The sequence below is a fragment of the Clarias gariepinus genome, chromosome 23 (assembly GCF_024256425.1).
Source record: "Clarias gariepinus isolate MV-2021 ecotype Netherlands chromosome 23, CGAR_prim_01v2, whole genome shotgun sequence".
Lineage (NCBI taxonomy): Eukaryota > Metazoa > Chordata > Actinopteri > Siluriformes > Clariidae > Clarias > Clarias gariepinus.
Genome location: NC_071122.1, coordinates 5,956,650 through 5,982,519, shown reverse-complemented (window position 1 = coordinate 5,982,519; position 25,870 = coordinate 5,956,650). Strand labels below are relative to the sequence as shown.

Genomic DNA, 25,870 nt, shown 5'->3' with positions numbered 1-25,870 from the left:
TCACGTTTAAAATTTGGGCAGTTAAATATGCGTTTCTTTAATTTCCTTATTTCCTACCATGTCAATCTATTCTGAAATGGATTGAGTTTTACACCTGATTATCATTGTACAGCTTGGTTTGAACCCGAGCAAACAAATATAATTTGATGCCTTTCAACTATAAAAATTTATTTTGAAATTTAAAGCTATACTTTTCAATTTTTTTTCCACAAAACTAAATGTGAAATTTTCTGGTAATAAAATGGCCAAATTAAAAGACAATTTTTTTTACAGACTTGTCCAAATAGAGCTCAAAATATTTCCACAGAATATTTGCGCTTTGCACTGGTATGAAATTTTAATTTTTCAATTTACGTTATGTACATTATATGTTTACTTAATTTAGATTCATTTATTCATTTCAATTCTTGCAGCTTTTGATAGAATTGTTTTATTTTTTGGTAAACATACTGAAAATTCTTTAAAACCACATTCATATTAATGTAATACACATTATAAAATAATCAGCTGTTTAATTTTTTTGGAGTTGATTTCAGATTAAGTTTTTTTTTTTTAAAGAGAAGGAGAGATTTAACTTGTTTTTTTACATTTGATGTCACTTTCTCAGTAGGTAACAAATATATTGAATAAGAAATGTGTGGAGCTGCCTACATTTACATTTTGACTTTTATTTAGACGTAGTGGCCTAAATTTTAAGTTCCAGATATTTATTTTCTATTTTTTAGTTATTTGAAAAATTACAAAAATAGTTTTTCCAGAAGAATCTTGGTATTATTTTTCAATCCAGTTTGACAACCAAATTCAACTTACCTGTCACTTAATTCCTCACAACATACGAATATATCTCTTAAAAAATAGTATGACAGCTATAAACCCTATTTCAACAGGCGATACAAACAATATAAAAATAAGAATCTGGATGCTTAGAGCCCCTGGGTCTTATTTTTCCATCTCAAAACTAGATAATTTCTAGATATTTCTGAAAAAGATTTAAACGTCCTTGAGACATTGTAAGTGCCTCAGTTAAGTGACTAAGTGACCGACATGAACGGTTGTGTAAAGGTGCTTGTAGATGTATGGCAAAAAAAAAGTGCAAAATAAGAGAAACTTTGTTTAAAATTTGGGTATCATCTCCCTCCAAATACGAAGGCAAAGAAACAAGAGGACTGGCCTGGCAGAGAGACAATTATGTAAACTATGCGTCATGATGTTGAAGTAGGGATGCATTGATACTGACACTGATGTTGAGTATCGGACTGATACCACATGATAGTACGTGTACAATACAATACAAGCTGATAAACTTTTTAAAATGCTAACTAGTTAAAATAACAGCTATTGCCTAGTAGGATGCTCTTGATAATCAGCTGGTTCATTTTTTAATAGAAACAGGTTTTCCGCATCTTGATAAAATTAGGCTTTATAAAAAGACCATATGTGCCTTTTGTGCTTTTCACAATCACTTCTTAAACTGAGGAAATATAAACAGAGCTAACTAATTTTCTGGCTGTGATATTCATGATCAATTACATAAGAAGTAGGTTACTTGTTTCCTGATAACTATCTATGATGACCAAGACACTTTTTTGGTCTTAGTTGATAATATTTATGCATCCCTATGTAGAAAGTATAAAAATAAAATCACTATCACAATCGCAATCACTGTATTTTTTTAAAACAACAGTGATTACAGACAGTGACTCCCTGAAAGCCATTCCCTAGAAAAGTCACAAAAACACAAAAAGAAAGAGCCAAAAAAATGTTCCCGTCTAAACATTTCCGTATCGATGGCTCTTCATCCATTTGAGCAAACAGCTAAAAAAAAAAAAAAAACACCTTTACAACTCTCCCTTCAGGACGAAGACAAAGTCCACCTGAAGTTCCTAAACACTCATTGTCGTTTTCGTCACCAGGAGGGAGCATTTGGTCAACAAGGTTGCACACATTTGTCTTAAAATAGAAAAAGACAGGATGAGGATGTGTGCTTTTTCTGTGTGTCAAGGCAACCCACCAATCATGGCAGTCTTCAATTTTTTTTGTTCCCCTCTTTTTATCCTCTATGTCTTCTGTGGGTCTGGAGAGAGGGGTCCAGGCGTGTTGGTGCCGTCCAGAGCGGGTACCGGCACAGAGAACTGGGTCGAGCTTAGGACAGATGGAAACTGAGGAGATATAAGATGCAAAGAGCATAAAAAGAAAGTCAGTCGAAGCTGTAATAAAAGTTGTACTAAAAAAATATTTTAAAATGTATATATAGTAGTGGCAAAAACTATTAAGACAGAAGTAAACCTAGTTTTGAAATGACAAGATAAGAATAATGTGTCTGCAAGTACTCTGGTGTTGTTCAATCTATGTCTGCTTGTTTGCTTCCTGAAGTACAGATGGTTTCTTAACTGCTCCTGCCTTCTTCACCATTATCCAGGAGTTTGCTATTGGCTTTAGGTCAGGAGAAAACCCAGGGCATGACTTCAGAAGCTGAACACCATTTCCACAAGTTTTTTTTCTAGTTAGCTCAACTCTTCAGGCTCAAAATTAATTAGTGACATTACCTGTTTTGTGCATGGAGAACTTTAGGACAATACAATATAGGGGCATACGATGTCTTAATACTTTTAATCACTATTATAATTTCTTCTGTGTACTTAATCATCCAAGATGTGTGTGTGTGATACTCTATATGGTACTTTAACACTGTATCACTAAACATTATGCCTAAATAAACAGTTTACCCAAACTGGTTGAAATTATATTGGTTTAAAATCATATATGTTTCTTAGAGATGGGGGGGGGGGGAAATCACTTGATTCAGTCTTTTGTGTGGCGATACACAAAACATGTCCACACTGACTATATATATATACACGTGCATTTGTGGTAAAAGGCTGCTATTCCTCTATTCCTCGATGATCCTACAGGTGGTGCACTCTAAACTATAGACCAAATATCATCATATTGGTTGGTCCCTGGTGATTTCAGTCCCTATTAAATACACCACAGTTTTGGTGAAAATACAAACTGCTTCCATGTTCTGCAAATACTTATGTTTTGTGAGAGTTTCGCTGCGTTTATATGTGGTTTGTGCCAATACTGCCACCTACTGGACCGGAGTGTTAAGCATAAGACTAGCATGGGGGAGTTAAAAAGGAAGACATGGCATTAAACAAATCAGTAACACAAGTTACACAGCTTCTCAATATTAATTATATACTTTTATTAGTTTTGAGACTTCAAAACCTGTAAGCAATATAGCTGCTTGAGAAGAAATCAGACAGTAAACATTAATGGTGGAATGTAATTGAAAAAAGAAAGTCACAATGCCAGTCACACCTCACTTTCACAGCTCACAGCACTTTCACAGCAAATTTACACACAACATTCTGTGTCAGTTCTGTGGCTGGAAGAGAGATAGTAAAGTATAAGGGCCAGACAAAGCATAATCTAATTTACAAACGTCAAATGAGTAACGTATGTTTTTTTTGTTTTTTGGCTTACTATATAGTTAGTGTTTTAGATGTAAACCAATAAATTTGCAGGTTAATTGATCCAAAGCCGATAATTGTATATAAGTATCAGCCCATTCAAAATGTAAAAAGAAGTTTTGCTTCGTTTATTTTCTATGATCAGAGCAGTACCTAAAGTTCCCTTCTTAGTCAAAGAACCATTTAGTGTTACAAAAGAATGGTTTATCAATTTGTATATAGCAAATAGTGCACTGTTTTGCTTTTTTTTTTCAATATTAAAAAATATATTCTTCATTTGAAACAATCATTGTTTGCACTATTTGCTTTAAATAATAGTGTTACTGTTGCACATCTCTCATCTATTAAATAAAAAAATGGACATAAATTTTTTTTATAATAAACAGACAAAGGTCATACAAATTGATCATGTCGGTCAAATAACTCTTCATCTTACCTTCTTCAACAAAAGGTACTATTCAACAGACACCCAGCGAAATAAAATCGATTTAATTGCATATTAAATATACCGTCACACTGACTTCAAATTGGATTTTTTTTTATACATTTTTACATGGTTTGCTGTTGAGGTGGTAAAGTGTTGTAGTTGCACCATAATCCTACAGGTGGCATATACACAATGGCATGCAGCACACCATTCCAAATAAGTTTTGCTGTTTGTGTAGAACTGTTACGAATATAAAAAAATCAGGATTTTTATAAAATCGTGATACTTACAGAATCACAGTACAAACTGAATTGGCAACTGGGTATGGCAATATCATATCAGGTGGCCCCTGGTGATTCCCATCCCTACTACTCAACATAGTCAAGTGATGCGTTTGTGCCAATATTAAAGTCATGGCGCAAATGCATAACTTATAATTAAGAATACATTACGTCTTACGTTTTTATAGAGGAAGAGTTACTCTACCAACATGTGGAATTCATGCCACCTGTCTTAATCAATAAAGAAAGATGCCCACTTTTGCATTATTTCAGGACAGCCCTTGTATTACATACAATTTCTGTTTTACATCACCCAGCCCTACTTCCATTTTTACCTACAAGCGTAACAATGTAATGATTGCAATGTTTTGAGCCCTCTTCTCATTCATTCTTATCAAGGTTGCATTCATACATTTTTTCCCCACCTCAACGCAAACACGCAGTTTTACATTAATCCTATAAGCATGTTTTGTTTAACTTCCTCTAACTCACAGGGACATGACAAGATAACAGGCAAAAACTGAAAGACGGGAATGCTGCATATTTTAAAAAGTGAGACAGAAAACTAAACCAAACGAAGCATGGTGACTTGCACCTTGTGAATACAAAATATGGATTAATAACAGGATGTGTGGATGAGCTAAAAAGAGACTCACCTGAAAGAGTGTATGTGCGCCTTGTCTTCGAGCCGGGCTGATTGGAGCAACAGGACTGAGTGTGCTCCAAAAATGGATGTTGGAGAGCAGAGGACTGGGTGTGAGCAACAAGGGTGTCTGTGGCACAGAACAAACATCTAATCAGCGAATGAGCTTACTTTACCTGTGTGTTCTCTTTACCGTAAAGCTATAAAATAAATTTCTACATCCTCATGTTTCTGTACAACAGCTGTGTTGATTTCTGAACTTTCTGGAAAAGAGACTTTCCAGTTTATTCAAAGCACATTAAGTTGCAGCTTTTTAGTCTTATTAAGAGAGAGAGAGAGTAAGAGTGACTAATAAGGGAATGTATAAAGCTGCTATAATTTAAGTGAAGACAGGAACAAATTTGAATTGTGGACATAAGTGAAGTCACTGATTATTTTCTACAATAGCGTTTCATTGTTAGTTTTAGCACAAACTGATCAAAATTATTTCTTTAAATTATATAAATATATATATATATATATATATATATATATATATATATATATTTCTTTGATTATGCTTCATTTTAAATATCTAACTGACTACAAAACAATGAAATATGTAAAAATGTTTTGTTACACATCATAACAATGCAAAAACCAGTCTGGTGGTACATGATTAGTTTTTAAAAAACACAGGAAGCCCATCCAGGCGTATGGACGTGCATTGTGACTACACAAAAGAAAAATCATAAACAAAAACAATACAATCCCTCATCTGTGGTGTAACTTTAACAAATAAATGGTTGAGCGACAGCTGAGCATCGTCATCTGCAACCAAACGAGTATCTGATCATAAAATCAGCCATTGTGTGGCCTTAATGAGGTTATCCATCAAAGCTTCATCCAACCAAATCTCCTCAAAACCCTGTGGGTGAGGAAGCCACCTATGCAGCAAAAAGCTAACCTCTGAAGCTGGAGCGTCACTGCCATCTACTGTCTGGATAACAAGTCTCCGTGTGGAAGAGGGAGGATATTAATTAGCCCCTGTTATCGACAGGAAGCTGTAATGGGAGTGAGGCATCTTGTCACCAGAACTGTCTTTCAGTTCAGACCTACAGATCACCTGCTTCTACATTCCTAACCCTAGCTACCTGTGGAAATATTTTATTACTGAGAAGATGTAACTAAGGGAAGCGTTCAAATCAATGAGGCAAAACGGAACACAGTTATGAGAGTATAAAGTTTCTTTATTTTTCTATATAATCCCCTGCTACACTAATGCACTTCTCCCAGAGTTCCACAAGTGCTTGAACGCAATCAACAAAGAAATTTTTCTCAGTATGCTGGAGACTGCCTCATGTTAGAAATGCTGGCCTCCGAAGAACTCCTAAACATGTAAAAATGGCTTGGAGTGAGGTCAGGACTATACAGTAGATGTGGCAATAACTCCCAGCCGAGTTCCGGTAAAGTGCAAGTGGTGTTGGTGAATGATTTTTTACACAATTCCCACAGACAATGCGTCTCTTTTGCAAGCTGGCGAGTCATTCACAGACTTACAGCCTTTTTTAAAACATTTGCATCATTCAAATGTTTGCAGCTAAGAGTCTCACCATACTGTGCTTAAAGCCCCGGTTTGACTTGAACACCCCTTATATATAATACATGTTCACAAGCGGACATGAGATATAACTTTAACATCATCTAGATCAGTGGTTCTCATCCTATTTCTGGTGGGACCACTGCCCTGCAGTGTTTCCCCTGCTTAATAAGAGAAGGCTGTTGATTAGTTGATTAGTTAAATCAGGTGTAGGTGTATCATGAGCTTTTTTAAAATAATCTACCAAATAAATAACACACGTATAAATCATTTAAGTGCTTTGGTTTAAAGACAGCCCAGTCTGCTTTTCTCCTTAAATCTGAAAATGAAATTGCATAACATGATCACAATGATTAACAGGCAAGTGCGACTAAAAAAAAAATGCATTTAGGCCATATCAAGAAGGATGATATAGACAGTATAGACTGAGCTGCATGTGGTTGCTATTGTCTTTAAATACCAGTATAACACAGTTAAACAGATGATACACCACATTGTAACCACTAGGGGTCAGTATAATCCTCATAGAAAATACATGTGTGCTAAGGAAATTTCAAGTAAACCTTCAATACATGTTTTTTTTTTTTTTATCATAACGCTGACTCCACAGCACCTGGGATGGTCAAAGAGGATCATACTAACCTGCAGGAAGGCTGGTGTGAGCGAGGCTGTAGGGAGTGACGGACTGGACAGGTTAAGGGGACTCAAATCCGAGCTGCTTACCAACAGCGTGGGCATCAGCTCAAGTCCTCTGGGCTTCTTCGACGTTTTGCCGCTTTGACTACGGCATAGGGACAGCGACATGTCTGAGGAGCTGGATTCAGATGAGGGCTGAATCTGGGGCAGAGGAGTAGCAAAGATTCAGTGTTAAATGAAAGGAGTCTCCAGTGTCAAGCAATACATTGTTAAAGCAGCTCTTCAGCATAAAAGATTTTATGTTTCAATGGTTTCAGCGGTTTTGGTTTTATTATTTTAAAAAGAGAAAAAGATAAAATTCAGTGAGGGAGGGATTATTTACAGCTGCTATAATGTAAGTAATAACAGTAACTAACTGGAAGAACTGTTGTTGCTGATTTAACTGTTGTGTGAGTTCAGAACACTGCAAATGAAAACCACAACACTAACCAGTAACTTGATTACTAATTAAGCACCTAAATTTATGGCCATTTTATGGTGGGACTTGACACCCATATTAACATATAAACTAATTTCCATAATAAATTTGGGGACTTTGCCTGTAGGTGCAGCTCAGAAGGCTGAGAGGAAACAGATTCGACATCCGTGTCTATAATCAGCTCCTTGGAGTCAGCGAGTGTGCTGGAAGAAGGCGACAAACATCCCAAAGAAGGAGAAATCCCTGAAAGGATAATGTTCATCGGCGCTGCGTCAGTACCGGGGTTCACCTCGAGCGGCGTGGAGGGAGTGAGCTGCTCTTCCTCAGGTTCTGACAACTGGATCGGGGGCTGAATCGCAGTTGGTGGAGGCGGAGTCAGCTTATCCATTACGCTCTGCGTAGGCACCCTGATCGGTGGCGAGGTCCCAAATTTGATGACTGATGGTGGCTGCGGGGCTTCCTTTTTCTCAGCCATCTTCTCCCCAGGATTTTCCATCTTGATGGACTTGAAGAGCTGTGTTCCAGACTGGAGAGAAGTCAGCGTAAAGGACGTGTACAGACCTGAGTGGATATAGTCATTCCGGCCCGACGATTTGGACTGGCTCGGAGTGGCGCTGCTTGGTTTGAAGGTGTCCTTGGGCGGTTTGGTGCTGGAGGCTAGCGCTTTGTTTGGCTGTTGTTGCTCAGGAGGGGGAGGAGGAGAAAAGGGACTCGCTTCGCTTCCTTCAGCTCGGGTGGCATAATCGGCTTTTAAAATATCCGGGTAGGAGACGAAGCGGTATACAAACTTCTGCCCGTTTACTTTCTTAATTATGTTCTAAGAAAAAGAAAAGAAAAAGCACAAGCCCCCAGCTCAGAAAATCACTATTTTGAAGTTACTAATCATCACAGATTCTACTGTAGTGAGTGAGAAGGTACCTTATCATAGTAGTAGCGCAGGGCTCGGCTCAACTTGTCGTAGTTCATGCTGGGCTTGTTCTTTCGAGCGCCCCATAGTTTAGCCACCTGCTCGGCCTGCAGCAGCTTAAACTCACCATCCTCATTGGTCCAGCAGATGAGCTGCTCATTGCCCGGTTCTAGCAGGAGCTGTAGCAGGAATTGCCACAGGGTCACTGAGCTGTCCATGCTCTTCTCTACATAAAAGGAAAACAAGACACCATACGTTATACTGTATATGTCTACTTTGCCAGCAAGTGAAGAAGTGTAGTGACCTTGACAGAGGTGACAGTACTGACAGATTTCAGGTCACCAGTGAAAAATTCTGATACTTATTATAGTGAGTCCTGGCAGCCCTAAATCTTAGACACTACCACCACTACTCACTACCGTGCATTACTGGTTTTAAGGTGTGGTCAGACTCGTTACTATAAGTACCACAGGATCACGCTCACCTGCATGCTGTGTGCGGTTTCTGCAAATTTATTATTCAATTATTTTGTGATATATAACTAACCAATCCCCTTAAATCCATCGTCCATCCGCTTACACCTTCCTTTTCCCCCTCCTATGAGAAGTTACAATATATAAACATTCCTGTACATACAGTATATATTAAGTGTTCGTTCCTCCATCTTTGCTCTGGTTGCTGTTGGAGCCAGAAGTTCATTAGGCATAGAGACATTTTTTTTAAATAGTTGTGTTTTTCAGCCATGAGAGCTCATGTCTCATTGTAAAGTCTTAAAGCTCATCTTAAGAGCTTAATAGGAGAGGGACACTTTCATTTATACTCATTTAACTTTTTCTAACCTAAAACAGTCAAAGTATGGAAGAATGTAACATAACCGAAGTGTAACAAACATGTTGGATATTTACCTCCTTACAACAGCCAACTGTGTCATCAATGTTTTAGGGCGCATTCACAATAGGCACGATTGATTTGTACCGAGCACAAGAACAATTGCTCCCCCCTCCCGACTCCCCAGTTGGCCAGCGTGAACATTGTTTTTTCTTCTCTGATCTCCCCAGGTGGTAGGACGCACCTAGTTGGTCATTAAATACGAAGAAAAGAAGAGAATGAGAAAGTCAATCTTCCAGCTATGCCTATTATTATTGATACTTTGTGGGAAAAAAAAAGTCAAGCGCACAGGTTCTGGAGTAGACATAAGAGACTGATGACATGTTCTGGTATGATTGGCTTCCATATCTGATTCGATCAAGCTGACTCAAGCATGGTTCCCAAGTGTGGAATGATTGTGCTCTCACTGATCAAAATGAATCGGACTTTGAAGTCAAGTGTTCTTGGAAATTATCATGGGTAGTAATGTGAAAATGACTTAGTGTTAATATACAAATATATATATATATATATATATATATATATATATATATATATATATATATTAATGGTGTCTTACTTTTTAGGCAACAGGGTGGTTGGTTTATTTGATTTCAATTGATTGGAATTTGGAAGTTAAAGGTTAAACTTCCCTAAACAAGGCCAGACATGGTCGTACATGTGTCTTTAAGACCTAAGTGTACAAAGCAAAGCATCACACAGAGCTCAGAAATGACCAAAGAACCCTGGAAAACAACATAAGCCACCGTGCCATCCTGAACGTCTCTGAACAGTGCCTCACTACCACTATGCATAGCAGTACAGTTTCTCCGAGCATCAAACACCATCAATACCATCATAATCACCATCATCTAATGCCCCTGGGGTTCCACTTTCAGAAAGGGATTAATACTTTCTTTAGAAAGTTTAGAAAGGAATTATTCAAAAACCCTGAATCAAAATACGTCAGAACACACTTTTTTAATGATATCTTAACAGTTTGTACATTGGAAGACCCAAAACCAATCTTTGACAGTATTTAGGTATTTGCCTGAAGTTAAACCTGCTCAATAACTGAAGTCAAAACGCTGAGAAGAAGTTAAGTTATGAGCACTTATGTGCCAAATTACAAACCGCAAGGTTTGACGGCGGACTGTACATGCGACAAACTGTGGGTGCGTATTAAATCAACCGCTGGACAGAATTTTATGAAACTTTTGCAGAGTAAACACTGCACTATAAGTGAAATCAAAACGTTGAATAAAAGTGATGGTATGAACAGTTATGTGCCAGATTTTTGACAAATTTCTATTTTCTTCTTCTATATTTGTTATATTGATATTTTGTTCTTATTCGTAAAGTATATTTTACTTTGTACAATATATTTCACTAGTTAATTTTATTTTCTAACGTTTTTCTTTTATTACAGTATATTTCACTTTGTATAGTATATTTTACTAGTTTATTTTATTTCTAACGTATTTCTTTTATTAATATTTATTTTTTTATGTATAAGCTTTTATTTTTTAAAGTCACTGGCAGTCGTATAAGCATTTCACTGCATATCGTACTGTGTATGTGACGAATAAAAATTTTATTTGAGATTTAATAACCTACTTTAAAATAACTAACATCTACTAACAAGCTTAATGTAAACTAATTCATGCACCAATAGATATTAATTAGAAAAGCTAAACTAAATATTTTTACTGGGATTAGTTCATATTTTCACTGCTGAAGTGGAATAAGTGAATTTCATCGACTGGGAAAGAAGTACATAAGTAGCATAAACAAGGCCTAAGACACTTAACCTTGCAAAATTGTAATTTCTTTGTATTAATAAGTTAGACAGAGTTCTGCTGTACAAAAAAAATAAATAAATAAATAAACTGATTCACTGATTACATTAAAGCTGATCAGCTTATTATTCGCTTCCCCCATGAACGGGTACTAACGCTAGTATATCAATCAGATCATTAGTATGAATCAACAGTGAAGATGAACTAGTTTTATGGATTTAAAAAAAAAACTCTCCAGTTGTAATGCATTGAACAGAATTCATACGGACAGCTATTTAGTTAGCTGGTTAATCTTAGACCTGGATGAAGTAATAATCGGGTTAACTTTACTATTTCGAGCTAGCAATGTACAGTAGTCGCAGTTTGTGTAACTTATATTACCGCGACCAAAGTTCACTGGCTAAAGTACCTAGCTAACTCAATTATCAACTCACCTAGCTAGTACACCTAACGTTATTAACCACATATTATTGCACACTGCATTTTAAAAACTATTTTGGTTGGTTGGTTAAAATATAACCTCAACTGAGCTCTGAGTTTCCACAACAAAACAACCTGTCAGCTTGCTAGCTAAAACTTAGCGCGCTAGCTAGGGAACTCTTGCTAACTCTGCTAGCTTCTCAGGTAAACAAAACAAGCTAGCTAGGACGAGTTAGCCGTCTGATCTTCAAGCATACAACCTAAATATTTATATTTTAACTTGTTTGATTAATAAGTTGATATATATATATATATATATATATATATATATATATATATATAAGTAGCTAGCTCACCTTGCTAGCTACGCTAAGATAGTTAACTTAGCCTCAATTATTCCCATCATAGATTCATACCTGCCAAATTCGATCCATCCAAAATATTTACTTTCTCACGTCGTTGTAAATAAAACAACAGCCTTCAAATTATTTAAAGGATTACAAACCCCTAAATTATAATTTTTCTTTTAATTCCATTTCAATGTTATTTTTATTATTATTATTTCTTTTAAACCAAAAACAGGAAGTGTGCGATTCATTCCTGCACTGAGTAAAGCCGCGGTTCTGTGTCCCGAATTCCTCGCTGTTCCCTACACACAGTGCACTTCACACAGTGTAAAATAAGGCCCTAAGAGCTAAGAAGTGCACTATGTCTCAGTTGACTGCGGTATTTAAGACGCAACCCGGAACCATCACTGTAAATGTACTGTATTTAAAATTATTAAAAAGCCAAAAGTAGAGTGGCAAGGGTTATTAGGGATGACAGCTGTCACTCTGAGACACCAGATTTTAAGATTTAAGAAATATCACTAATCTACGGAGCCCCTCTGGTGACATTGGGGGAAAAATATTTAGCGCCATGACCTACTAAGGCATAACTCAAAACTCCAAAACAACAATCATCCTGTCACATCTGGAACATGAATGATCTCATGATGATCGATGATGTCTCACTTACCTTAGTAAGTCATGGCCACAGAATATCGTTTCCTCCAATGTCATGAAAGGGGCTCTATACCAATCTAAAATGAAGGTGTTTATATATTTTTGATGGTGTGTGAAAATAATCAACTGGTCTAACAGTTTGTGTATTTAACAAATTTTCTTGTCTCTATAACTCTCTTTATTATCTATATACTTGGTCTATGTAGGAGTTCCTCTGCTAATGTAACAGTAGGCAGAATCATCATCATCTTATGAAAAGTGTATCACAGGCATTCCTTTAGAAAAAAAAAACAATAGACAGCATCATCTTCAACATTTATGTCATACGTTCAGCTGCCAAAAAATCAGAGCAGACTGAAGAACATCTACAATGGGTACACCAGGGTGAGGGCATAGCTACTAAAACCCCATATCAGACTGCATTGCGTGTACAGAGACAGTTTTTAGTCGTCAGGAACAAAGATGATGAGTGGTTGATCATAGGGAAATGATACTTTTGTGGTTGCTGGTAAGCTATCGGTTAGTGATTTATCATGGGAATTAGTGGTTGCTTTTTGGAACAATGATGATGTTCAGTTGGTTACTGGAAACAGTAATAATTAGTAATTGGTTAGTGTGAACAACTGTGGTCAGTGGTTGGTCAGTGGAATCAGTGGTAATTAATGATTGGACTGGTTGTTGGAAACAGTGTTGATCAGTTACTGGTTGTTGGGAAGAGTGGTGGTCAGTGATTGGACTGGGTGTTGGGATCAAAGGGGATCAGCGATTGGACACTGAGAACACACACATTTGATTCAGTTGGGCCTTACTGTAGTCTTGGAGAGCTGAGTAATCCTTATTTCTAAACTTTCAACTAGCAGGTAAAAAGTTATATTAAGTGCAGGAACATCGCACTAGACTAGCCAGGCATAATTTTAAATATAACCACTAAAAAGTTCTAAAAGAATCAACAGATATAGCAGCAAGATAAAAAAAAAAACAACTGATGTTGTGTAAAATATAAACATGCTATAAACAGCAGACCCACAGCCCACAGATGTTTTTTTTTTTACCAATCAGACAAAAGATTTAAACCTATATTGCAATATTGTTGTAAATATTAACCATACCTACATGCCAACTCTGCTTTAAGTAAGTTAGTGCAAATTTGCATATAGTTTGTAACAATGTACGTAGTGCACCCTAAATCAAAACCAAGTTTCACCATGTTGAATGGCTAAATCTTTTACAAATACCCCACATTTTTTATACTGGAACGGTATTTTAAACATAAACAGCAGCTGGCTTCTGAACCTGCCAGTTATTCCGAGTCAGCTATGCTTTTTAAACCCACTCCAGGCCTTAAAAATTGACCAGAGAGAGCCAGACATTCCTGTTTAACAGGCCGTCCAGCTTCCAGAGCCGATACTCAGATTCCATTCCCACATGCTTTATGTACCCGCTATATAAAGCTCTCACCTAATGCTCCAATAACAACAGCTTCAACTCTGAGACTCTGCATTGGGATGATGGAGTTATGATACTAAATACTAAATCGTGTTAAGATATTAGGATTACAGTATATTATTATCATTAGCTGTTTAATCTTGGCTGACTTATTACAATCAAGAAATAATTTTCTCTGACTTTTGCCTGACGAGGTTCATATTTATTCCACCAAAAACTGATTTCTTAATGTTATTTAGCCAAAGCATTAACACAATTTGTTTACAAATTTATTTGCACTTTGTTTTATGTGAATTATTAAATCTCTGCAAATAGCACATGACCTCAGATGTGTTGTGGTGTTGTCAGTTCCTTTAAAATATATAACAATAGTTATATCCCGAATTTAGGAGAAATATTGTCAGCACTTCATAAAAAATGAAACTGTTCATCTCACCAATATATGCACCTGTAAAATAATAATAATAATAATAATAATAAAAGAAACTAATTCATTTACAGTGGTCTCTTATTTTTTTCCAGAACTGTATACAATTTTTATATTAGATTTAGAAGCCCTAATTACCACAAAGGTTTGAATCAACACGCAGACATATAAATACAAAATCTAACATAACTGGATAAATAAATACAATTTCATAACCTAAACAGAAAAGAAAACATCACTCCACAAGAGCTTTACACTTAAACGATACATGTTCTTCTCTGGTTCTTCATCTTCAGCCTTCACAAGTAGCAACCATCCCCTGATTTGGGGCGTCGTCTGAAGCCAAGGAACTGCATCTTCCTTCCTTTTTCTAGGGACCTCCAGTCCCGTTTCTCTCCTCAATAAAAAGAGCACCTTTTATCCTTAATCTCCATCTCCCGGTGTCTGTGTTTGGTTTGCCCTGCTCAAAACTACATTAAAAACAAATGAATGCTTCAAAGAGTACTACTAAATAATTTTTTATTCCTTAAGGTAGCTACCCTTTATAGCACATTCATTACACACGCGTCCATGTGCACAAATGTATTATGAATGAATATATAATGGTAGATAAAGAATGTATAAAAATGTGCCTATACAGTGTTTATGTGCAAGTTAGTGTTCATTAATGATGTCACCGTGTAAGTTTAGAGTCATTTGTAAATAATAGGAAGGGGATGCATGAAGAATTTATAAATGCTTATGAACTTGAAACAAATAAACAACTTGTAGAATTTGGAAAAAGAAGTTTGTTCTCATATTAACATATTTATATAAAATGCAAAAAAAAAATCTATCCATTAATATTCCTCAGATTTCCATTGTTGAAATTTTTTTAGTCTTTCTAGTCATGTTATGAAGGCCCCGTGTAGGTAAAAGTGTTTATTTCTTTTAGGTTTGATGATTATAGCTTACAGCTAATGAAAATAACTTAATACACGAAACACACACTCTTATCAGCTAATTAATCCAAAACACCTGCAAAGGTTTCCTGAGCCTTTAAGTCTCTCAGTCTGGTTCAAGAAGCTGGCTGTTTAGAATGCTGCATCTAAGCACATTAATGGAAAGTTGAATAAAGGAAAAAATGATGTAGAAAAAGTTGCACAAGCAACAGGGATAACCGCAGCCTTGAGAGGATTGTGAAACGAAGCACATTCAAGAATGTAGGAGCAGATTCACAAAAAGTGGACTGCAGCTGGAGTCAATGCTTCAAGACCCACTACGCATAGAAGTATCCAGGACATGGGCTACAACCGTCACCTTCCTTGTGTCAAGCCACTTTTAAACCAGAAACAACGTCAGAGGCATCTTACCTGGGCAAAGGACAAAAAGGACTGGACTGTTGATCAGTGCGCCAAAGCCCTCTAAGTTTTGCGTTTCATTTGACTGGAACTTCTTACAAGTCTACCTGGGTCTTCAATACCTGGACTCCATATTAACATCAATTAACATCAGCTATTATAGCTGAACTGCCTCCCACCCTACACACTGTATAAATGCAGATCATTTACTGCTTTCTGTTTCACCCAAATGAGGATGGGTTCCCTGTTGAGTCTGGTTCCTCTCAAGGTTTCTTCTTATTACCATCTCAGGGAGTTTTTCCTTGCCACTGTCGTCCTCGGCTTGTTCATCAGGGACAAACTGACCATTTTGATTCATACAAATTCACATTTCATACAAACTTAAATAATTCTTTTGACTATGTAAAGCTGCTTTGCGGCAATGAAAATTGCTAAAAGCGCTATACAAATAAAATTGAATTGAATTGAATTGAATTTGGAAATTAAGGTCCCAGAGTCTGGAGGAAGAGTGGAGAGGCACAGAATCCAAGTTTCTTGATGTCCAGTGTAAAGTCTGCACAGTCAATGGTGGGTTGGTTCACCATCTTTTATTAGGTCCAAAGTCAGCACAGGCCTGTGCCACAGACTGATCACCTCCATTGCTGCAGTAATTCATGCAAAGAAAGCCTTGACCAAGTATTAAGTGTTGTACATGTTCATTCTCTTAACTAATATAAAAATTTTCTAAGATACTGAATTTTCGTTTTTTAATTAGTTGTAATCATCAAAATTAAAAGAAATAAACATGTGAAATATATCTGTCTGTGTATAATTTATCGATATATGATTTTTACTGTTTGAATTGAATGACTGAAATAAGTCAACTTTTCGATGATATTCTAATTTATTAAGATGCACCTGTATGTATTCTAGCTGTATGTAAAAGAAGACAAAAATTGGTCCAAATGAGCTTTATAGCTAATTGCTTTTTCACGTTTTATTGTCATACATAGGAAAATAACATTTATCTTCTTCAGTTAAAAAAAAACATTAAATAAAAGAGGATAGACTTCTCCAGCTACATGGCTGAGCAGCTATACTGGATGGCTTTAATCATGAAATTAAAGTGTTAATGCTTTAGTATGAGTCTCGTAAGATGAAGGAAAAAAAGGGAACGGCCATGGAGGGATGTGGCCAGAAAAAAAGCACATCTCTTCTACCAAGAGAAGAGAAAAGTGAAGAGGTCATGAGACATGTGTTTCAATACAGTTTTTAAAGCTGCCCTTCCTTTGAATGATTTGCACTTTCAAACTAAATCCAGCTCGAACACAGAGACTGAATCTGGACTACATGACCTTTTTTATTGCTTTAAAGTCTAATCTTTATGCTCTCTAGCAAACTAAAGCCTTTTTTTTTTATTTGTCTCTTCAACAGGTGGTTTTCTGTAGGTGAACATAGAGCTGATTATTCCCAATCCTGTGGTTTCTCATCACATATATTAAACATAGCTTTTGTTTCTACTGGCCTTTTTTTTAAATGCAACTTCAAGCATTTAAGTAATGATCTATTTAGACCACATTTTTATTGTGTAGTTGACAGCTCAGAACCGTACTTACAAGTTTTAATAATGCATTGGACAGCTTTAAACCCAGTTATTAAGTTATTTTAATGTTCTCTTTGCTTGATGCAGGGTAAAAAAAAAGAAAAACGTTTTTCAACAGGAATCAAATTGAATAAAAATCAGGGAACCAAGCTGATTTTATGTGTATAAAAAAAACACTACACATTCAGAGATGATGTTTAAACAGAATAAAAATTTCGAATTTTAAAAAAATAGTACAAGGTAAGATTCATTAAAAAATTAATAAAAAACCTAAATACAGATCACAATATCTGTGATTTCACAGAAATGTGTATTGTGAGACAATAGGACAATATGAATATTATATTGTAACTTCTAATTATGTATTTAATTTTTACAGTTAATACTAACACTTTTACCTACAGACTTAATGTTTTTACTTTATCAGTGTATCCAACTTAAAATGTAGAGATGCATTAGGATCAATCCATCTATCTATCTGATTAGCAGCATCTTCAACATTCGATATTTTGACTTATACCACAGCACTAGTTGATAGGTCTCCAGTGTCAGTGCCTGGTAACAGGGAGACAAAGCTGTGGCAGAGATTTATACTTTGTGATGTTTATACCATTAAATATTTGTTAAATTAATTTTAGGCAACAGTGAGAAAGGACAGTGATGGAGTAACTGTTTACAGCTACTGTAACGTAAGAGATTTTTCAGGTTTTTTAAAAATCTATAACATCATGGATGTTATTTACACTTCTGGGTTTTAAATCAGATTTGTTTGGCATTTTATCTAATCAATTGTTTTGTCATAACACAGCGACTTCTGGACTAACAGCTGACAATTACACTGCCTTAAGGTGAAATACCCTGGGCAAGTTGGCAAGGGCGTATTAAATACAGCATTGAAACAGAAAAAGTAACAACATGAAGCACCCTCATCATTTGAGCACCACCAAGTGAGGCACCTTTGTGCTCATGACTCTTCTAAAGAACAAAGAAAAGTTTGATATAACCATAAATCCAGATGTTAAAAAAAAATGCAAAGGCAAAAGTGAGGAAGCTTTATAAGCTACTGATCAGCTCTCTTTGATAGAGAATAGAACCTATAAGATGGAAAGAAAAAAGATTCACTGATTTATGATTAACATTCATAACACTATAGCTTAATTAAAATTGATAAAATATGAAACAATCATCTGCTCCCGATGAATCGAAATACAATACAGCTCCGCTCTTAGACATAGCTTATCAACGTTGCTCAAGTTTTTATTTATTGTCTGGCAGGGATGCATCGATGCACCTTTTTTTCTTTTAAAATATATAAACATCACAGATACATATACTGATACTACAAGTACAGAAGTACAGCTCTATACTGTACGATGCTTCTCTGGTTTAAACAGCGACCATGAAAAGCGCATTGTGTTTAGGCAACTAGGTTTGTTCTTTATAATGTTAGCTAAGTGATTTAAATTAAGTGCATTAGCTAGTTACAATAGTTAGCTGGAGAAGGGCAGATTTTGGGGTAAAGATAAACAATGCCTAAGTACAACTGTATTTAAAGTAGATTTTTGTTTTCATCGTGTCAGATCGCTCATTGGCTGCTTGTCAAGAACATCATACTGAGTAAGAGCTGTTATTTTCACTCTCCTAGCATGTTTCATTATCGCCTAGCTAGTGTTGTCTGTAAGGTTACTCGTACTGAAGGAGAATAATGCATTGCATTATCGTAAAAAATACATAGCCATCTCTGTCATCTGCCCATTCACACGACAACAACCATTAGTCTTACCTCACTTGGTAATTGTTTTTGCCCCAGTATGAATAAATAAGCCCAATATTCAACTGGTAACGATATTCTCGTATCGATGCATCCCTCTTCCCTCTTAGCTTATGTGTGCTTTTACAGTACGTCAGCGGTTTAATTCCTTAAATGTAGTGAATGTCATACGCCAAAAGTCCCACCCGGGATCTCTGGTTTGGCATTAGCCTCTCTCAACAAATTGAAAGAGATACGAGGCACAAAACAGATGCACTTCAACATGATTTGGTTCAATCAGGTATGTGATTGGGCCGTAAAGAGGACGAGTAGCAAAAAAAAAAAAAAAAAAAGATAGAGAGAAAGGAAAGTCAGTAACATCGGGCATTAGTAACAAAAAAAAGGAAGAAAGTAAGGTACATCAAGTTACAAAACACCAATCACACTGGATCTTGCATTGATTTTCAGAGGCAGGATATTTTTAAACCTCACCTTAAGTGCTAAACATTAGATACTGTTTTATGATAGTATAACGATATATTATATCGTTATATGTGTATAACGAAGAACTGATTATCTGATTCAAGCTGGCACGGCAGTGCATGTTTAAGAAAAAAAAACATCTGGATTATTATCGGTTCTCGGTTTTAGCGTACATAGAATATAGGAGACATTTTTCCACCTTTACAAGCAAGTATACATGATGCTTAGGAAAGACACCCCTGTAAATGTAAGGCATCCTGGAGACATGCTCAAGTTTGGGGTTCGGAGCTCGTAGGAAGTCTTTCCGATTCAGATTACTAGGGAATATTCACACGTTTAGCACCTTGCTTATCCTCACTTCGGATTTTTGCTTGGAAATACCAAGATCGTACAAGGGAAAGTGAGATGTGTGCGGCGCAAATCTGCTTCGGGGCTGAACAATCACATCCCTGAGGTTCAAGTTAGCCAACGCTAGCACCGAGAAAAGCAGAGATCTGGAGAAAACCAAGCAGGAAGGAAGGAAAAAAAATACAATGGAAAATCTAGCTTTTCCAGGTTTTGTGGAAGGATCGTGCTGCTTCATGTGCTTGGTCTGGCCAGTCTGCTTGCGCGTGGGCTCCTGTGCACCTTGGTGTGTTTGGACAGGTGGTCGCTTCTGGCGAACTTCTTGTCGCACATCGTGCATTTGTAAGGCTTGACTCCCGAGTGCGAGCGGCGGTGACGGGATAATTCATCCGACCGGGAGAATCTACAAGATGAAATAAAAAATAAAATTAATAAACATTAAAATAAAACACAAAGGAAGGATAAAACACAACTCCTAAAGAAGGAGATTTAATTACTGAAATCTTATACTTAAATACATCTACAGTCAACTCCAAAAATATTGGCACTCTCAATTTTAATACATGACAATCAATACACAATAAACAATAGCAAACCTATTAAAACAAAGGATCTTTTGCTTTTAAATACATGAAAACACAATAATCTTTTTTTTAATTAGCAATTGTGCAATTTAATTCCTGTATTTGTTTTAAGTAATAAATATTGGCACCCCCAATTTTAAAAGTAAAAAAAAAAAAAAAAACATTTTAAACGGAAAATGTAAAAATAAATGTATATAAATATTGTACATAATATTTTTTTAGTTTTAATAGTTAAACCTTGGATTGCGAGTATAATTCATTCTGGAAGCGTGCTTGTATATCAAAGCACTCGTAAATGAAAACCGAATAATGGAAACTCTGATTATTCGTTCCACAACCCAAAAATAGTTATTTATTTAAAAATAGTCAATACAAAATATAAAGAAAAAATTAAAACAAATTGACCTGCACTTTAACTCTGTAAAGGATCCTGACAGAGCAGTGTTTCCGTTAGTATGTGTGCGTGTATGTGAGTGTGCACGCACGTGTGTATGTGTGAAGACGAGAGGAGAGAAAAAAGGAGGAAGCTACTGTGTAGGATGAATTTCTACACTTTCACACGCACACTAATCATTGCTCTTTAATAGAGAAAGACTCTAAAAACTGGATCTTTAACAAGGGAACCTCTCTAATGACACTTGCTTTTACTTTACGCGCGCGCACACATGTGGTCACAACGTTATAGTAAACAGTACATGCGCGCACGGATGTTGACGATACGAGTGACACACTCGCACTGAGACGGAGCATGGGAGACAATTACCCACAAGGTGCAAAAGAAGAACCATTGGCTTGGTTGTAATCATGTGATGCTCAGCAGGCAAAGCACATGCATACTACGTTTATATAAAGACCTCGCTCGTTTATTAAGGCAAAATCTTAAAAGATTTTGCTCAACTTGCAAAACGCTCGCAGACCAAGTCACTTGCAATCCAAGGCTCCACTGTATTTTGAAAATGATTGGCACCTCATTTGAATTTGCACTTTTCTAAAATGGCTGGTTTTACATTAAAAACTACATCTTAAGTCTTATTGTAGAATATTAGGAATATTTATTTGCTATAATTGCAATTATTCACCTATAATGGGCATGGTTTCAAAATTACTAATCCCCCCCCCCCCCCCCCCCCCCAGCACACAATCACATTTGGTTGATGACCAGTATTCTGTTTCTGTTCTGTTAGAGGGTGCCATTACTTCTAAAACTGACTATAATATTAATTTATTGTGATATACTATGTATTCACAGTAGTGAAACTATACATATAGTTCTTTATAACAGATACATAAAATAAACAAATATGTTACATATATATGTAATAAATATGTAGCAATATTAAATTATGTTAATAATTAAATCTGAACTCCAAATAGATGCATTTAAAAAGTTAGAACAGTATTGAGTCTGACCTCCAGCCGCAGTCTGGCCAACTGCACATGTATGGCTTTTCGCCTGTGTGTCTGCGGAAGTGAGCCTTCAGGTGGCTGCTCTTGGTGTACATCTTCTCACACCCTGGATGTGAACACTTGTGCACACGCAAGTTTTCAGTGGAGGACCGGGGCGGGCGTGGAGGTATGGCTTTGACCAAGCTGGTCCCTGCTATGCCGACCGCCCTCAATGCGATGGGCAGGGGGGCGATCTTTACATACTTTTGGTCTTGGCATCCGGTCTCACCGACAACAGGCAGCACAGTCGCAGAGGGCACTGGAGGGCACAGCAAGGCAACATTCTGGCCACCCTGGACACCCAGCACCAGGTGGGCGACCCGAAGTCCGCTGGCAGGGGTGTTTATTTGAGGAAGCGTGTGGCTGATCTGCACAGGCTGAATCTGAAGCACCACTGGAGCTCCAACTATCACTGGAGCAGCTGCAGCACTAGCATCCTGACTAGCCGGTGCTTGCGCGCAAGATTTGACTTCTGTACTGTTCTGCTGACTTGCAGGAGACAGCGCGTCTTCATCAACAACCTGCTCTGTTTTTGTGTCTGGAATGACGAGGCCCTTTTCCACCTGATCCATCTTTTCCATTAAGAACTCCTCGATGTCATCAAGCGTCGGAGAGAAGCTGCTTGAAACGTGCAAGGTAAAATCAGGAAGTCGGGAAACATCCTCCAATGTGAAGTCAAAGTTCAAGATTCCATCTTCATCTTCTTCTTCTTCTTCACCCAAACCTGTGGGAGTGCCACCTGTCTCAGGACTGGAGCAGGAGGCTGAGCTGCCTCCTTCACTGCCCCCCTCGCTGCCTCCTGCCTCCATGCAGGGCAGTGTGAGCAGCATATGGGAGTCATTTGCAATGGCCACTGGTTTATCACCTAATGAAACCATTTACAGTCTGGGTGAAAAAAGGGCAGGTGAGTGAGGGAGTATACTACTGCAGACCTCTTGCTTTAATACTCCTAAAGCACATAAAAAAAGGAAACAAAATTATGGTGGAAATGAAGAACATATAAAACCTTTCAGAGTTAATGTAATATTAATACAAATGTAAAGCTAACATAAATGTGAACAGTATATTCTTTTACACTGATCACTAATAAAGTTTAATCCAATGACAAGTGGCGTAAATAACACTGATTATTTCCTAACAATGGCACCTGTCAGAAAAGTAAAATATATCTGCTGTTTTCAAAGTTTACACAGGAAAAAAAAAACAAGCGTGTGAATCTGAGTAACTCTGACAAGGCCCAGCTTGTGATGTCTAGACAACTGGGTCAGAGTTGTTGCTGGGTCAGGTGGTGTGTGGTGTTTCCGCTGTGCAGTAGCACCAAGCAAAAGTGCTAAGGACAGACAATCAGTGAAACGGTAATGGGATCATAAGCTCCCAAAGGTCCATTTCTAAACAAGAGATACTGTAATACAGACTGCTAAAAAAGTTCACGCTGACTCTGTTAGAAAGGAGTCTGAACACACAATGGATCACAGTTTATTGTGTACAGAGCTGCGTAGCTGGTGACCCCCCAGTGTCCATGACCAAATGCTCCTACAATGGGCATGTACTGGACCGTGGAACAATGGAGAAAAGGTGGCTTGGTCTGATGAATCACGTTTTTCTTTTTCAAATGTAGTATATGTTCTTTAGCAACTGTACTGCAACGACAGCCTCCGTAAAAGTAAAAAAGAAGTATGTAAAAACTGTAGCAGGAGATGAATCTGTTTAATGATAATGCAATCGCACATTTCGGCAAAATCCTCAAATGGAGGCAAAAGCAAGGGTCATTAGAAAGGTTCCTTGTTAAAGAAGATTTCCGATAGAGACTCTCTGTCAGAGACGAGTGATTCTGTTAGTGTGTGCGTGTGTTTGAGAAAGCCGTCCTACACAGTAGCCCCCCATCCTCTGTCGGCCTACTTCCGTCACAATTATTTTCAAAGTTAAAGTGCAAGTTAATTTGTTTCATTTTTACTTTACATTTTTATGTAAATAATTTTTTGGTTGTCGAATGATTTTAGGTTATGAATGATGTTTCCATTATTTCTTATGGGAAAATTCACCACGATATACGAGTGCTTTGGATTACAAGCACACTTCCAGAACGAATTGTGTAATTTAATATCTGTAATCTAAACATTAAAAATAAATAAACCTCTTATTCTATAATATGCTGAAATGTAAAATTATCGAGCGGCACAGTGGCATAGTGGTCAGCACTGTTGCCTTGCACCTCCAGGGTTAGGGATTAGATTCCAGCCTCAGGTTTGTGTGCATGTGGTTTGCATATTCTTCCCCTGTGCTTGGTGGGTTTTCTCAGGGTACTCTGGTTTCCTCCCACAGTCCAAAGACAATGGGCGTTCCCAAATTTCCTGTAGTGTGGGAACGGGTTTCTGTGTGTGCCCTGCGATGGATTAGCATCCTGGTCAGTGTGTACAAAAGTCTCCTGGGATAAACTCCAGGCCCCCCGTGACCCTGAATACCGGATAAAGTGGCATAGACGATGAGTGAGTGAGTGAGTAAGTGAGAAAGTGAGTAAAATTATTGGCACCATCACACACACAGTGGTGCCAATAATTATGCAATGAACGCAAACATTAAACTACAGTGGTGTACGAATGCCACACCTTAAGAATTTTCACCTTAAAAAATAAAATTTTGCAAGAAGTTTGCTTCGGCATACAAATAATTTTCAGCAAATGAGCACACGAACAAAACCAAAGCGAACACCAGCTAAGTTGCGTGTAGGTCCAGAAGAGGTTAAAAAAACTTTTTTTTCGGTTTGTGCAAGATTTAATGAAGACGAAGCTCCATGAGCCCCAAGAATGTTAGCAAGAAGGAAAGGGAGTTAAGTGTTAAGTGAGGTTTAATGTCCTGATGATTGATTTTATAGTTTACTTCATTGACATATCTTACCCAAATGTTATGACTGTTTTTACATGCAAATATATGATTACAGTGTTGGAAATTGGTAATATTTTTGGGTGTCTGGAACAAGTTATCTGTATGCTGATGTACCACTGTATAGTATAAGATTCAAATGCAAAATTAACCCAAAAAAAAAAAGAAAAATGTCCAAGTGGAATTAATATACAGAACAATGACAACATCAAAAAAGGTAAGAACCTCATTATAGTCAAGGTCAGAATTATTGGCACCGACAGAGCATCAGACTGGGGTGCGAATAATTTTGCAACCTGCGTTTTATAGCCTAAATGAAAGTATTCATCATCGCCACAATATGTTTAAGCTTTAAACATCAGACACTCAGTCTTATGTTTAAGAAATCTTGACAAGATTGTTCCTCTAAATATGAAATAATCATACATATACAATATATTGTTGATAGTTTCTGTATGTGATTTTTCAGCCCTATGTAAAAAAAAAAAAAACACCTTTATTAGTTTAAGGTCACTACTTTCTAAAAGTCTGTCTGCGCATATCGCGCGCTGCCACGCGGTAAAAGTGCGTCAGAGCTCCGGACTCGCGTGACGTTTTGCGGAATAAAAAACGCGACGGAATTAAAGGAAAGGTTTCAACTCGTTAAAACGAGTCTCCCTAAACAATCCCACACACGCGTCGCAGGGTCAAAATCACAAAATTTTTTTTTTTTTTTTAAAGAAACCTGCGTATTTTCTGCGCAGTCTCACCAAGAAGCGCGCGCCCTCCGCCTTTTCCTAAACACCCCGCGTGCGACTTTCCTCCTTAAGGATTTAAAGGTGAAAAAACTGACGCTTTGTTACTAATTACCTCGACACTGAGACGGTTGGAGATCACCGATGTGTAATAAAACATAAAGTCGTCTGGGACGCGGGTCGTTTTATCGCACTAATGCAGCTGAAGAACTCGTCCTCGCCTCGGTTCCATGTTGGCGTTTTCTCGGAGGCCCGCGTCACATGACCACACGGATCCGATTCCTTCACTCTGATTGGCTGCGCTTCCGGAGGCTCGCCTTGAGACGGCGCGTCTGA

At 37.2% G+C, this 25,870-nt stretch overlaps 2 protein-coding genes across 3 annotated transcripts; both read right to left on the bottom strand.

The window, feature by feature from the left end:
* Nucleotides 1-1,786: 1,786 nt before the first annotated feature.
* On the bottom strand, nucleotides 1,787-12,127 carry elk4 (ETS transcription factor ELK4). Of its 2 annotated transcripts, XM_053484122.1 has the most exons (7): nucleotides 11,930-12,127; nucleotides 9,333-9,499; nucleotides 8,439-8,653; nucleotides 7,642-8,337; nucleotides 7,049-7,243; nucleotides 4,841-4,957; nucleotides 1,787-2,159 (listed from the first exon to the last, which is right to left on the bottom strand). In XM_053484122.1, exons 3-7 carry the CDS (start codon nucleotides 8,643-8,645, stop codon nucleotides 2,058-2,060), a joined length of 1,317 nt encoding a protein of 438 aa, XP_053340097.1. In that variant the 5' UTR covers nucleotides 8,646-8,653; nucleotides 9,333-9,499; nucleotides 11,930-12,127; the 3' UTR covers nucleotides 1,787-2,057. The 2 variants fall into 2 exon arrangements, with proteins under 2 accessions (XP_053340097.1, XP_053340096.1); XM_053484121.1 differs by lacking the exon at nucleotides 9,333-9,499.
* Nucleotides 12,128-18,028: 5,901 nt separating this feature from the next.
* Nucleotides 18,029-25,781, bottom strand: si:ch211-117k10.3 (Krueppel-like factor 15). The gene is made up of 3 exons (XM_053483666.1): nucleotides 25,650-25,781; nucleotides 21,885-22,869; nucleotides 18,029-20,293 (listed from the first exon to the last, which is right to left on the bottom strand). Exons 2-3 carry the CDS (start codon nucleotides 22,796-22,798, stop codon nucleotides 20,125-20,127), a joined length of 1,083 nt encoding a protein of 360 aa, XP_053339641.1. The 5' UTR covers nucleotides 22,799-22,869; nucleotides 25,650-25,781; the 3' UTR covers nucleotides 18,029-20,124.
* Between the last annotated feature and the right edge of the window lie 89 nt (nucleotides 25,782-25,870).